The sequence below is a fragment of the Populus euphratica genome, unplaced genomic scaffold (genome assembly GCF_000495115.2).
Source record: "Populus euphratica unplaced genomic scaffold, PopEup_1.0 scaffold140.1, whole genome shotgun sequence".
NCBI lineage: Eukaryota > Viridiplantae > Streptophyta > Magnoliopsida > Malpighiales > Salicaceae > Populus > Populus euphratica.
In genome coordinates this window covers 168,365-184,268 of record NW_011500028.1, presented here as the reverse complement: position 1 = coordinate 184,268, position 15,904 = coordinate 168,365, and the positions used below count along the sequence as shown (strand labels likewise).

The 15,904-nt window shown below is 35.1% G+C and overlaps 1 protein-coding gene and 1 pseudogene across 1 annotated transcript; one reads left to right on the top strand and one right to left on the bottom strand.

Moving 5' to 3' along the window:
* The first annotated feature begins 7,455 nt into the window (after positions 1 to 7,455).
* Positions 7,456 to 9,754, top strand: LOC105142299 (beta-amyrin 28-oxidase-like). The gene is made up of 4 exons (XM_011049866.1): positions 7,456 to 8,210; positions 8,503 to 8,958; positions 9,055 to 9,242; positions 9,345 to 9,754. Exons 1-4 carry the CDS (start codon positions 7,667 to 7,669, stop codon positions 9,648 to 9,650), a joined length of 1,494 nt encoding a protein of 497 aa, XP_011048168.1. The 5' UTR covers positions 7,456 to 7,666; the 3' UTR covers positions 9,651 to 9,754.
* A 2,071-nt stretch (positions 9,755 to 11,825) lies between these two features.
* On the bottom strand, positions 11,826 to 13,905 carry LOC105142300 (uncharacterized; annotated as a pseudogene).
* Between the last annotated feature and the right edge of the window lie 1,999 nt (positions 13,906 to 15,904).

Below are 15,904 nucleotides of genomic sequence, written 5' to 3'. Positions count from 1 at the left end.
ATATATTTCTATTTGAAATCTAGCGTGAAAACATAGAATCCTGCGCAAGAAGGTTTCCAACCGAGTTTGGTTGCAATTCTGTTATTCAAAAAGAATTTATCTCACTTTGAATCCTCATCAAAGTTGTAGTCCGGGACATATAAATAAATTTAGGCTTTTAAATGGCTTAGTTTTGATATCAGAAGCTCAAGATATTCATGTTTGAAATCTAGTGTGAAAGCAGGGATTCCTGCTGCGAGAAAGATTTTTTACCGAGTTTGTAGGAACACAATTGCAAGATGCTTAAAGATTGAAGACCAATTATAGGCCAATTTGAATCCCTTATAGACCAAGGACCAAATGGAAAAAAAATACTAAAATAAGAAGGATGGTTGATGATAAAAAAAATAGAAAGGAATTCAGCTGAAGGAAGACATTGAAGAAAACATGTTTACCTGCACAGCTAGCCATTTTCTTTTTTTCCTTTTTATCTCAAATTTCTTGTTTGGTTTCCATATTTCTCTCACTTGAATGGAGAGCTGCAAACCACGTTTTTATTGCCTTATTTCAAAGGGAGCAGCTGACCCTATGGAAGGAAAGAAAAGAGTCACACCATCCTCTAAAATTGGAAAAAAAAATCAGACGTGAGCACAAAATCAAAATTAGAATATTGCAGTTTTCTTTTTGCTTTTTTTACTACAAATCAGTAGGGATTTGCATCCTAGAATTAATGTATTAAATATTTCCTAAATAGAGATATGTAGACTATATATAAGCCCCTCTAATGACCTAGAAAACGAGGAGAAAAACAGAGAGAGAAGAGCAAGAAAAACAGCATAAAAAAGAAAAGAAAAAACAAAAAAAGAGTAAGTAGAGGAACATAAAAAGAAAGACAAAAATCACAAGAGAGAACAGGGAAGAAGAAAGTGCAGGAACCAGTAGAGAGAGTGACGAAGACATAGATGAAAGAAAAAGCAAGAAACTGACACGAATACACAAATAAAGGAAAAGGTTTGAAACAGAGGAACACAGACCAAGCAACCATCACACTTTCAACGTTGCAGCAGCTTCTTCGTCTCCAGGTCTGTTCTCTTCACTCCTTAAATGCATTTGTTTTCCTTGTGTTTGCAATGTTCAAGTGAAATTCAATTCACTTGAATAGTAACTTGGTCTCTTTGCATGCATTTTACTTTGTGTGTGTACTGTTCAAGTGAATTAATTCACTTGAACAGTAACCCGCTAGCCTTGATTAAACTATAATTACATCTTGTTTGTGTCCAGCTAGGTCCCTTGCTTCGACAAGTGTCCCAATCGGACCTACCTTTTCTTTTCTTTAAAAAAAATAAAAGAGATAGAGATTTTGATTTTCTAGCATATTTATTTTAAGGTCTGAATTATTTTATGTTGTAAAAAAAATATCAATTTCGTGTTTAGAATACCCGGTTTTTGACACAATGTGATAAATATACATATATATCAAAAAATGTTTTTCTTGTGTGTTGCATACGCCAATACCCTAACATGTTTTGAATGCTTTTTTTATGCAAAAAATATTGAAATTTTCAAAAATGGTTTTTCGTATGGATTTATTAAACACAACAAAGTTATTTTCTTGCATTTTTGGATATTACAACATGTTTGTAAAACTCCAAAGGGTATTGGCCAATATTAAAAAAAAATCTTATTTTGTAGGCAATTCATCTATTATTCACTGTTAATATTTGGATAAAGAAATATCAAAGGGATGAATCTACAAAATATTTAATAGGAATAACTTGTTATTATTCACTGTTAATATTTGAATAAAAAAACTCTAAGTGGTAAATATCCAAAATAATTTTTTAAGGATAATAAGTCATCACACATCCTTGAAAGAAGCCTTGATTATAATCGAGGACATTTTAATTTTTTTTACTGCACGGTTTACGAGTTGTGAGAGTATAACACACTAAGGTAAAAATAGGCTTTTAAAGTGCCCTTGATTTCTAAATTTTTGTCCATTCTTTTTGCAATTTACAAGTCGCAAACTCTTGAAATACTAAGGGGAAAATGAGCTTTTAAGGCATATGGAATCTCCTTGGATTTCTATCTTAATAAATTTAGATTGAATTAAACCTAGAAAAAATAATAGGATTAGAAAACACCAACACCATAGAAATTATAAAGCAAACCAAACACCAAGCAACTTATCTTAAATAGGGCATACTAGGGGTGTTAATACCTTATCTTTATGCAACTAGTTCCTTACCTTAAAATCTCTAAAAGACTAGTTAGGATTCCCAGTAGCCTAAATACTAGGTGGCGACTCCTTTATCCACAAAACAAAATTAAAAATCGACATTGAACCGCTCGTAAGGTTGCAACACTTGTGACTAAAATACTAGGTGGCGACTCCCATTCTAATTTTTCACTAATAAGAGACAAGAATTCCTTGTCTCTCTATATTTTGCTAAAAAAAAGACCATATTCATTTGTCCTAAAGGGTAGATGATCGCCATGATGCAGCACATGTGCGACAACACTGGTGAAAATGATGAAAAATTCTAACATGGGACATGGCCACACGTCATTTGTCCTAAAGGGTAGATGATCGCCACGATGCAGCACATGTGCGACAACACTAGTGAAAATGATGAAAAATTCTAACATAGGACATGGCCACACACGTCAGTAAAGAGACTGCCCACGAGCATAGACGGGCTCCACGCAATGCCACATGTCTTCTTCTCTCCGATGGGCTAACTCGACCCACGTAACTAACCCAGATAAAGATGATGTCATCATGATGTAATCATATCAGCATACACAGTTGACACGACATGGCAGCGCCTAGTCAGCTGACACGTTAGCATAGTGAGACACACTTACCCATGTCATCAACCGTGAGCCTAGCTAAGTTAAACCAAGCCGAGTGGAGCCGAGTTGAGTTTGAGCTGAGCTACGAGCTGAGGGATAGGATCTAGTGTGGCTAATCCTACGTGCAATCAAATCTGAGATTGAATCTAGGTCGCTCATCAGGCCAAAATTATTTTAATAAAATCTTGGCCATTTTAAATGCTATTTGGATTATTTCAAACTTTTTTCCTGCTAATTTGATCATTCCGAATGCAATGGTATGGTCCAATCATTGAGATTTTGGCCAAAAATAATGGTGGTTAATTATTAAATAAGATTGCCCGATCAGGAGGCATCTAAAGGTGATTATGGTGGTCGTTGGAGATGAAGAAGAAGAAAATACACATGTTTACGTAATTACATGTGCTTAACTGCTAAGTAAAGAGATTTTTTTTAGTTTCCTTGAGGGAAGGCAAAATTAGGACACTCTAAACACCCGATCATGTGGATGATTTGAGTGGAGAATGGAAATTGATAAAAACCAATTTTGATGAATCTAATCACTGGTAATCTTGCCAGATGTTGAGAAATCAACTATAAAACCAAGATATTCCAGATCACCTGTAAAGGAAAGCTGCAACAAAGCTAGCAAATGGTTGTATATAAAAAAAGACAGTACGATGGATAGGTATGGCTTAAAAAGTTATGGGTAGAAGATTGGGTTTTAAGCGGGACCAGTATGACCCCTCCAATCTTTCCTAAGAACTTGCTTAGTTGGAGGATTATTCATATAGTGCTCTTTTGTATATGTAATGGTTTGTAATAAAATTATTGAAGACTAGCAGGATGACGGCCCAAAGTAACAGTTGTCCAATCTTTCCTAAGAACTTGCTTAGTTGAAGGATTATTCATATAGTGCTCTTTTGGTTTGTAATGGTTCCATATGATTAAGCATCTGATAGGGTGGTGATTTCTCCAAAGAAGGTGAATTCAGTGATTGTGATTTCTCGAGAGGAGAATTCATAAAAACCCAGATAATGAAAGAGAAATACAACAAGGGGATAAAAATTAGCACCCTATTTTAACTTGGATAAGTGTTGTGATAGGATGAGCTGATGCCAAACATAAGCAAGAAATAGGAAATATCTGGAGAACAGAAATTGCATGAGGGCACACAAAGATTGTGTAGGAGTACTTGTAAGATCCAATGAGGCACTGTAATGAGATAATAGGTGCAAAGACAAGAAGAATTCCTAAATGAAGCTTAGAGCAGAGACACTACATGAAAAGTTGTACAATAGGAAGTCTCTTGTACCCTTGATGAAAACAACAAGCGAGGACCTTTCCATTGCATGCAAGGATGAAGAGATGATACGTTGCAGAAGCACCTAATTGAGGGGATGTGACCACCTATAATGAAAGGTGAAAACATCAAAGAGAGTTGGTGTAGGTTGAGTTGTTAAGTGTGAAAATGAAAGGCACAAAAGCTCCAAACATAAAAATCAAGATGGAGGATTGGGAGAAGTATACCGTAACTCTCTCTTTCTATGTGATCAGTGACAATGACCTCTCCTAAGTCCATATGATAGAAAATCTTGGAGCCACTAGACTCATCCTTGATGAAAAAGGATAAGCCCAAGTACAAACCGACGCATGACGACAAGTGAAGACTCCTCAGAGAAAGGTGTGTGGACCATGATATGAGCCCAAGTACAAATCGATGTATGATGACAAGCAGAGACAACTTAGAGAAAAGTGTGTGGGTTATGATATGAGTCTAAATACAAACCATTGTATAACGACGAACAAAGACATCTTAGACAGAAAGTGTGTAGGCCATAATATGAGCATAGATTCAAACCGTCTCATCAAAATAGGCAGAGACACCTTGACAAAAGGTGTGAGGATCAGGATATAAGTCAAAGATTAGACCATCTCATGATAACAAGCAGAGACACCTCAAATAGAAGGTGTGAGGACCAGGAAATGAGTCCAAGATCAGACCGTCTCATGATGACAGATGGAGACACCTCAGGAGAAGGTGTGAGGGCATGATATGAGCCCAGTTTAGAGTGCTTCAAAATCGATGTGATGGCTGGATATAAGTGGAAAAGTGTATAGCCAATAAAGAGGCTATGATGAGTATGGAGACAAATGCAGGATTGACTTTTATAGATATTGCCCCCATGTTAAAGATCAATGAGTTAGATAACATTTGCCTTGGATAATAAACCGATGACTTGTGGAGCATTAAGACGCAACTGCTAGGAATGAGGAGAGGGTATGCGCAGGTTCTAGGAATAAGTTGACTCTTGTCAAGGTGGTGAGTTTAGTAATGGCATTGTAATACTTAGAATATGAAGATAGATATGGATCAATCTTTAATAGGTTTCCACCGTGATTAAAGGTGGAGAGCTACCTTGACTTTTGAGACTAAGAGCAGGAGACTTACAGAGAAGTAAGGCATGGTTCCTAGGGTGGAACAGAGAGCAAACACAACTCCGAGATTAGTAAACTCTTGGAAGAGTGGTAAGCTCATGATCACATCAAAATACTCATTGATTGTTGCACTTAGAAATATTCATTTGAGGGGGTGTTGTAAGCCTTGGTGTAAGGCTTAATAAATCATTTTGGGTCAAGCATGGTTGATATGCTTGAAGGGGAATGTTATTCCACAAACAAGCTTTAACACTCTTCTAATAAGATATGGTAGATCATCTGGTTGAAGTGATCCTTTAGGGTAAGCAAAGGCGTGCTTGGGTGACTCTAGTGATTGAAAGGTTTAGCAAGTACCTGTAAATTTGGCCAAAGATGCTCTCAGAATGATAAGCTTGGAAAAGCTATAAAATGCAAGCATGTGCTGAAAAAGCAAGATGATAATTGCCTACATAAATGGCAAAGGGGGTGATTATTAGGATTGTTTCCATTAATGTGTAGCAATCATAGAGCATTTATAACTTACTTTAAAAAAGAAGGAAGCCATTGTCAAAAGGCTACAATAATAGGTGAGTATTGTTAAACAAGTTATACCAACCATTGACAAAATATTGCAACTCATATGTTGCCACCATTAGTGTTATAATCTATGGCCAAGTTGTCTCACCATTCTTGGCTATAAATAGGCACCAAGATAATAGCACAATGAGAGAGAGTGTTAGGAGAATAAGAGAGAAGAGAAGAAGAGAGTGGCTACAATGGTTACTGCCATTGCAGCAACTGTAAGTGCAGCAATAAGAGCTGGGAGTTGAGTAGAGTGGATATGATCCTTCTCCTTCATGTATTTGTATTGTATCATTTCTTTATCTTTGATAATATGAAACTCTCTCGTGAATGTAGGTGATTTGTCAAACCATGTTAAATATTATGTCAGTGTACTTAGCTTTTAATGGGCAACTATCAAAATATTACTGGTCAAAATCCCCAACATGTCTACAATGAATGTTTTCTTTTCCTTTCTTTCTATCCACAATTTTTCTTAACGTCTAGAACATTTTTCTTTTACCATCAAAACTGAGAAGATCCTATATAATCATGAGGTTCAAAGAAGCTCGATTGTCTATGTTTTCACTGAAGTTATATTTGGTCAGTGGGTGTTTCATATAGAAGAAACAAATATTAGAAAAACATAAATATGTTTATGCTTAGTTGGAGGAATAGAGATAATAACATAAAATAAACCGGTTTTTACAATGATTTTTAAGTTAATTTTTATCCTTTCAGAGCATGTTTTTCCTGTCTCAACTGCTTCCCGAGACACTAATCAATTGTTATTTGATAAATCGAGAACCTCTTATGGTGTGTTATGTATAACAGTTTACTTGCCTACAACTTCAGCAGGTTTGCAGTGAATTCATTCAACTACGTACATGCTTGCTTTAATTTCTTGTTTATCATCTTTAATTTTCTTGTCACCAAAACTACATATCATAGACCGTACCCAAAGAAGAGTCAGATAAGAAACCGTCTTCAATTCTTCAATGCAAGTTGATGGAAGCCCCGAAGCTGTGGCAAACAAAAAGGGAAAGGAAAATTATAATACAAAGGGAGTTTTATCGCAAGGATCCTGCCTCTCATCGTCGATTTAGAGTGCATTTAAAAGTAAGGTAGTTGCTATTTTTTAAAATATGTTTTACTAGGAAAAACATTGGAATAATAATTTTTTTTATTTTTGGCATTAATAAATAAATAAAAGTTAAAAAATTAATTTAGAACTAAAAAAAATCAAAGTTTAGCAAAAAAAATAATTGAGACTCATTCTCAAACACCTCTGAACCCTTGCTACTGATGCTGCCGTAGGGACTTCTTCCACACCGACCTCGCCGCAGGAATTTTCTGCGGTGAGTTTGCTGCTTTTTCCTTGCTTCTTCCGCAACCTCCTAGCTCTGTTGTTTGGATTTTTTTAGCTGCCTACCAGAGGCACAACAATGGACAGAAAGACTAGTGTGAACAAAAAGAAAAGTGGGCATAATTTACCCTTGGCAATATGGAACTAGTACGACAAAAAAGGATGCGCCCAAAATTCGAGGATAGCACAATGGTATCTTGAACCTCATACAGGTTGGAAAATGGTGTCCCTTTCAATATGTCTTCACTAGTGTTTTCTTATTACATCTTTTATACAATTTTCATGACGGCAGTTTGTTTACACGTATGCACATGCATCATTAATGGCTGAAGCAGTGTCCTTTTTGGGATGTCGATATATGTATATATTGGTCTCTGAGTTAAAGAAATGGGATTGGGACCCCATCATTCATTAATTAATTAAATCAAGCTCCTGCGATCACTGAATTATCCATTATAAATACAAGTTCCAGTTAAGGATTAAGGATCATCGCAGAAGCGAGCTCACATGCTACTAACAATTACTACACATGCTAGTAGAATTAATGCAATGTTTTCAAGTCTTTATCATGATAGTATTATGATTCTGGTTGCAATCCCTTGTCTTCTTTTACTATATTTTGTCATCAAAACACTCAAAGAAAGATTGTTTCCAAACCCTCATCTTCCACCAGGAAGTCTAGGATGGCCCCTGGTTGGTGAAACTTTACAGTTTTTGCCCATAAATCTCCCACCTGAGATATTTGTAAATTATAGAATGAAGAAATATGATTCTCCGGTTTTCAAGACTTCACTGTTTGGAGAAACAGTGGCTGTGTTTGTTGGACCAGCTGGGAACAAGTTCTTGTTTAGCAATGAGAACAAGCTGGTCAATGTTTGGTGGCCAACCTCAGTGAAGAAGCTGATGAGGTTAAGTTTGGCTAATGTAGTTGGTGATAAGGCTAAGAGGCTGAGGAAGATACTCATGACCTCCGTTGATCGGGATGCACTCAAGAGCTACATAGACAGGATGGATTTGGTCGCACAAAACCATATAAGGACACACTGGGAAGGTATAACGTCTGCTTGTTTTTCTTATCTTGGTTAATAAACTCTGTTTTCCCAATAAATTATTACTGTTCAATTTAATTGCAGAAATGACTTGCTGCTGATAATATGCAGGGGAAAGATATGATGATAACATAAAGTGTGTGTGTGTGTGTGTGAATTTCCTACCTCCTATATATAATCCAATAATTCTCTGTTAGTTATGACCCCGTATGAATGAATGAATGAATTCCTTTAACCTTTAACCAAATTATAATGCTGGTTATATATATAACACTAATTCTTATGACCATGAAGGCAAGGAGCAGGTGAAAGTCCATCCAACTGCCAATTTATACACGTTTGAGTTGTCTTGTCGCCTATTTGCAAGCATTGATGATCCTATACACATTTCCAAGCTTGCACACCATTTTGACATCTTTCTCAAAGGAGTGATTCATTTTCCTATCTATATACCTGGCACAACATTTTACCGTGCTTCCAAATCTGGTGATGCACTCAAGGAAGAGATTCGGTTGGTTGCTAGACAAAGAAGAGCAGCTCTGAACAAGAAAATGGAGTCCCACAGAAAAGATCTTCTGTCACACTTGCTTGTGACTGCAGATGAAAGCGGAAAGTTACTATCCGAGTCCGAGATTGTTGACAACATGCTGATGTTGCTCTTTGTTAGTCATGAGACTACCACATCAGCCATGACATGTGTAATGAAGTATCTTGCAGAAATGCCAGAAGTGTACGAAATGGTTTTGAGAGGTTAGTTGTCTGTCTTGTAGCATATGGTCTTTTTGCACCAAGGTGTACACCATGGTTGCGATAACTCGGGTTTTTTTTATTGACTGTGGTTAACAGAGCAGCTTGATATTGCCAAGTCTAAAGAAGCAGGAGAGTTGTTGAAATGGGAGGACATTCAGAAAATGAAATACTCATGGAGAGTGGTCTCTGAAGTTCTGAGGATGATACCGCCTATCAGTGGTACTTTCAGACAGGCAATAGTTGATTTCACCTACGCGGGTTATACAATCCCAAAAGGATGGAAGGTAGGCACCATCACGAGTTTTATGCAGGAATTGAACAAATTGTCCAAGTTTGGCTCTGATTATTTAGATCATAAAACTGATATTTTGATCTGCGTGCACTAGCTATACTGGAGTCCTAACACAACAACTAAAGACCCAGCTCACTTCCCAAATGCAGAAGACTTTGATCCTTCCAGGTATGAAGGAGAAGGACCAGCCCCATACACCCATGTTCCATTTGGAGGGGGGCCAAGGATGTGCTTAGGGTATGAATATGTAAGACCAAAAATACTTGTGTTCCTGCATAACATCGTGAAGAGATTCAAATGGGATTTACTGATTCCTGATGAGAAAGTTCCATATAATCCCTTGCCTGCACCATCCAATGGTCTTCCAATTCGTATTCAGCCGCACCAATCCCCGGCCTAAGATGTCACTTTCATTGCAAGGCAAACTTCAAAAAGTACAATATTTCCAATATTTTGGCGGCTAAACAATATTACTTTCTCGGATTCAACAAGTTCACAATCCATCTCCTTGGAGAATCCTAATTCTGAGGCTCAACGAAGCAGGATTGCCTGTTTTCATTTTCGTATCTTTTTTGTTTGAGTGTGCATATGTGTGTGATTGTGAAAACTTGCCTTGTGGGATTGTGTAGGATTGAGTTATGGCTTATTCTGATAGACTTTATACGGGGCTTAATCCAAGGGATTGTTTGATATCATTGTCAATTCTAGTGTCATGTTGTGTGTATAATTTCTTCAATTCAAGTATGTAACTTAATCAAGATGTGATTCATTGTGGTTTCCCATTTCCCTTGTAATTTATGTTATCTCGTTTTATTTCTAATATGAAGAGGGATGTTTTGTGTTGTGTACAGTAATTTACATGTCTAGAGGTTCGATAGGGTTGCAGTAAATTCATTCTGCCACATCCGGTTAAAAGAAAGAATTTATTCTACTTGTTTATATGTGATTCATTGTGGTTTCCCATTTCCCTAGAAAGAATTTATTCTACTTGTTTATTGATATGATTAAAAGATTGATATTTTCTCTTAAATATAAAAATGTTGAAGTAATAAATAATCCGACAAAACCGGAATCGAACCATGTAAAGGTTAATAATAATAATAACAACAAGAAGAATAACAAGAATAATAATAATGATAATAATAAGAGGACTTTGAGATGTAAAATTAATATGAGGATTAAACAATAATAAAAATAAATATCAAGGTTAGAGGATCCACTAATGTTATTACAAATAAATATAATATAAATTTTTTTTATTACTCAACTAAAAACCTCACATAAAGGAGGTTCCAATCGAATGATTTGTCATTAATAGTTTATTATAAATTATTAATATGATCATATTAATTATTTTATTTAAGTAACACCAAACTTTTAAATATAGTCAAGAATTCATGATACTAACTTATATTAACAACAAATCAAGTTCCTTTCATAGCATAGGTGTAGGTTATACCATACGGTTGAACTATGAAAGTGTCGGCATTTGTTGTATCAAGTATTATATAACATAAATCTAAATTAATCATTTAACAAGTAAAATATTAAGAATTAATAAAATAAAAATGATAAGACATAGCAAGTTATGTGGGATATAGCCATAGAAGTCCATATTTGAGTTTATATTATACTTCTTCTAACATCATTAGTGAAACTTTTTCACCTTGACATAATAAACTTAGTTAAATATAATGAAAAAGAAAAACATAAATAAATAACATAAAAACATAAGTATAGTAAAGGAAATGAAAAGCATAAGTAAAAAATTAAGAAAAATATAACATGAAATAAAATTTAAACATTACAAAAATATAAAGAAAGAAATAACGAGCATGATCTTGATCTAAAACCTAAGACACCTAAATGCATGACAAATGTCTCTTTTTATAGGCTAAAATTTAGAAATTTTGATTAGATGACTAATTGTTGAGTGGATGACCAACTCTTAACTTTATGAAAATTCTTATCTTCTTGTTTGTCAAAAATATCATTGTTAACATCAAAATTTGAACAGGTTGTCTACATGAAAGTTTTAGAAAATTGTATCAGTTTTCCAATAATAAAAAAAAAAGTTATTTAGACTTCTAGAACTTGAAATATGGGTTGAACACTGAACAGTGCCTAGGATGCATGACAAATTTCGACTTCTTCGTTGTTGCTAAGATTTAGACTTCCAAACAGCAAAATTGAGTCTTGTATTCCCATGAATATTTTAAGCCTATGTCTTAGCTTTCTAGACATATAATCTAAATTGAAATCCAAGATTTGCAGCTCCAGATATGACCCAATGACTAAATAGTGTTCCAGTTTAGACTGAACCAGCATTTCTTTTCTAAGCTTTAACACTCTCTTTGTCTTCTCAACTTCAATAGTTAAACTCATCAATCAATTTGTTAATTTATGTGATAGACCTATATTTAATATGAACATTTACCATAAATTAAATATATTTTATAGTATCAAACTTATTATTATAAAACATGATTTAGTTAAGGAGTTATTGATACTTAAAATATAAAATAATAATATAAAACCTTGATAAAAATACACTTTTAAATACTAATCATTTATTTACTTCAATTTTCTTATTAGGAAGATTACATAACAGTGTACCCAAAGAAGAATCTAGATAAGAACCTCCCATGGTGAATTATTGTCTTCAACACTCATCATAAACTAAAGCTACGAAAAAATAAGCATGAAACAGAGTTTCATAACCATTAGGTGGTTTGGCCAGTCCTGGGTTCATATAAGTTCACGTACAATTACCATCTTTAAGTTTTGAATCCTTGAAGGAAATTCGTGACTATTTCTTGTTGAATTCAAATAGAGATTTAATGGCGTTGAAGGCATTCTCGTTGATAAAAGATTCATCAAACCTTTTCATAAGAGGTTCGAATTCCCTTGAATTTTCCAGGTCAGGATCTGCCCGGATTCTCTGTTAACATTTCCAAAAACTTCAGATAGCCTGTCCTTTATAATAAATCATATGCTGTTTAAAGCCACCATAGTGATTTCTGAGATTTTGGTTGATTACCTTTAAGTCTTCAGATACTGCTTCCAATGCATCTTCAAGTGCAGATAGCCCAGCTTGTAACTGTTAAAAGTTGAGGAAGTAAATGATGCAGTGATACCAAAAAAGGATGAAAAACCAAGAGAAAAGGACACTGTTTCAAGATAACAAAGAGATTACCTGATTAAGCTTCAAATAACAACAAGCAACATAGTAACTTGCCACTGAAGCTTCAGTGAGGTCTGGTTTTGATCCCAATACAGACTCGAACTTCTACAGTGCTTCCTCATATTTGGCATTTCTTCATCAATTAACCAAGGAAAAACAAAATAAATTAAGGAAAACTATTAGAGAGTAGAATTTGTTACGACTTGCAGTTAAGTATATTACTAGCACTTAAAAGGTCATCTGATTTTCTCTAATAAATCTATGCAGCTATTGAAATCAGTTCGTCCATGCTAGAGACCTGGCTATTTCAAATATGAAATGAAACTTGAGAAATGAGAAGAACAAGTTGAATTTCCAGCAATTACTCGTATAATTTCAGCCCTTCACGAAGATCCTTTTTCTCTTTGTTCTTTCTCCTCGTTTTTTCTTAAGTAATTTTGTATCTGAAAAACTGATTACAAGTAAGAGATGCTATGTTGTTTGCACTAAAATTTTCCCAATATACAGATACAAAGAGGTTTTTTTTTGGATTTCTAGTTACTCACTTGGACTTCTCTCACTCTGTTACTAATGACACCAAAGTTCCTCTCAGCTCTGATAATGTCCTTTATCCGTCATTTCACCAGTATAATTCATAGTCCCTGAAAAGTGCAGACAATAAAGAACAAACTTTGACATTTATAAGTAATGAAACACATTCCTTGTATATCACTATGTGTAAGTTTTCATTAATGGGAGTTTTTTAAGAGCGAGTGTGTGTTCATCAAGGAAGGAATGATAATGAACTGATTACCGTATCTCTTTTAGCATTTTCATGAGTAATGGCCCAATTCTTTGGCGAATGGTGTACATGGTCCTTCCATATTCAGAAGCTGGCTAAATCTATGTCCCAAACACAGCACTGCACAAGGTTTAGAACTCCAAAATCAACCTAACTTCTCGTCAATCAATTGTAGTAAAACTTTTTTGAGATTAGAAAAAGGGTTTCAAAAGTATTCAATACTAATTTCAATTATGTATATATAAAGCAAATTTGTATCCACCAATTGTAGCTCAAGCTCAAGTTCTTACACTTATTAATTTAATTTAAAGAAGAAGAAAAGAAAGAAAATAGAACCTGGTAGCAATTACTTTATCCACCAGGAGCACTAGCATCAATGTAAGTAGCACCATCTCTACCCATTGCAAACGTCAGCCCATAAGATTGCTCTATTTCTACCTCAAATTCTCCATACTTTTCTTTTCCTTCTCCTTCACTTTCATCACTCTCTGCAGGTTTTGATGTCTGGGACTCAGTTTCTGATGTTTTAAGGGTTGAATTTGATGGTTTTAGCGAAAGGGCATTGCTGAAAGTTGTTGAAATGCTGGAAAATGAGTAGTTCTTGAATAAAAAACGAGTGTTCTGAGAGAAAAGAAGTGGGATTTGCTTGCCTTGGACAGTAATTGTTGGTAATGGTGGTGAAGAGTACATAGCCTTAAATAATATTTATGTAATTTTATTTATTAAGGGTAGAATAATATTTTTAGTTTAATCTAGATATACTTTATATGTATTTAGGTTAAGGCTAAGCACTAATAATTAATAGATTATTCAGAATTGTAGCCTCCCTTTTGTTTTTTATTTTAATTATTTTAACATGGTATCAGAGCTGATTTTATGAAACGAAGCTTAATCCTGAATACAGATTCGCGGATTCAACTCTACAGTGAGTTGGCTGGGGGTTTGTAGGGGGCAGCACACCCCTGCCGGGGTTTCGGGGCAGAGCCTCGAAAATTTTTTGAAGTGAGATTTTGTCTTCCGCTTTTGCAAAAAAAAAAATTGGTATTTCGTCAGTTTCTGCAATTATTTTGGTATTTCATCTTCCCTTCAGCTTTTGCAATTAGGTATTTGCATTCAGTTTCTGCAAATTTGTTTTGTGTTTTAGAGTAATTGTATAGTTTTGAGAAGATATTTGTTTAGTTTCTGAATTTTTGTTCAGTTTCTGCAATTTGATATTTGGTTTTCCACTGCTTTTGCATTCTAGTTTTTTATGATTGTTGATTATGACTACTAAAAGAGATGATTCACTTTAGTCTGTGAGTGTGAGGTTGGATAGGAAGAACTATTCATATTGGAGCTTTGTAATGAGAAATTTTCTTAAGGGTAAGAAGATGTGGGGATATGTCAGTGGAACTTATGTGGTACCTAAGAATACTGAAGAAGGAGATACTGCTTTCATAGATGCATAGGAAGCAAACAATGCAAAGATCATTACTTGGATCAACAATTCTGTTAAGCATTCTATAGGTACACAGTTGGCGAAGTATGAAACAGCAAAGGAGGTTTGGGATCATTTGCAATTGTTATTCATGCAATCAAATTTTGCAAAACAGTATTAGTTAGAGAATGACATACGAGTTTTTCACCAAAAGAATATAAGTATTCAAAAGTTCTATTCTGCCGTGACAAATCTTTAGGATCAATTGACTCTTACAGAATCGGCAGAATTAAAAGCATGTGGTGCTTATATTGAATATAGAGAGCAACAACGATTGGTACAGTTTTTAACAGCACTTCACAGTGATTTCAAAGGACTTAGAGGTTCAATTCTGCATCGTTCTCCACTGCATTTTATTGACTCTGTTGTCAGTAAGTTATTGGCTGAAGAAATACGTCTTCAATCTTATTCTGAAAAGGGAGTTCTTTCAACTTCAAATCCTTTTGTATTAGCAGTACCTTCTAAATCATTCTCTAATCATTAGAACAAGCCTTACACAAGGGTTGGCTTTGATGAATGCAGTTTCTGTAAGCAAAAAGGTTATTGGAAGGCTCAGTGTTCTAAGTTGAGACAACATAATCAAGCTTGGAAGTCTGGCAATCAGTCACTAATGCTCATAGACCACCTCAGGGTTATAAACCACCACACCACAATACTATAGTGGTAGCTTCCCAAGACTCTGTTACTAATCCTAATACTTTAGCTGAGCAATTCCAGAAGTTTCTCTCCTTGCAGCCACAAGCAATGTTTGTTTCTTCTTCCATTGGTTAGTTGCCTCATAGTTTCTTAGGTATGTCACACTCTGAATGGGTTTTGGATTCTGGTGCTTCTCATCATATGTCTTCAGATTCCTTATCTTTTTCCTCTATGTCCCCTTTGTCCTCCATTCCTGTTATGACTGTTAATGGCACTTCTATGCCCTTAGCAGGTGTTGGTTCTATTGTCACACCTCACTTGTCTCTCCCTAATGTTTAACTTATTCCAAAACTCAAATTAAATCTTGCATCTGTTGGCCAAATATGTGATTCTAGTGATTATTTAGTCATGTTTTCTAGTTTTTTTTGTTGTGTACAGGATCTGCAGTCTCAGAAGCTGATTGAGACAGGTTGTAGGGAGAATGGACTATATATTTTGGATGAGTTAAAAGTTCCAGTTGTCGCTGCTGCCGCTGCTACTACTATTGTTGATTTGTCTTCCTTTCATTTGAGCCTG

Excerpts from the sequence above, each read along its gene's own strand:
- LOC105142299 (XM_011049866.1), top strand. The coding sequence starts at position 7,667 with ATGCTACTAACAATTACTACACATGCTAGTAGAATTAATGCAATGTTT. Across the intron at positions 8,959-9,054 it reads GTACGAAATGGTTTTGAGAG|AGCAGCTTGATATTGCCAAG; the intron begins GTTAGTTGTCTG and ends TGTGGTTAACAG. Across the intron at positions 9,243-9,344 it reads CAATCCCAAAAGGATGGAAG|CTATACTGGAGTCCTAACAC; the intron begins GTAGGCACCATC and ends TGCGTGCACTAG.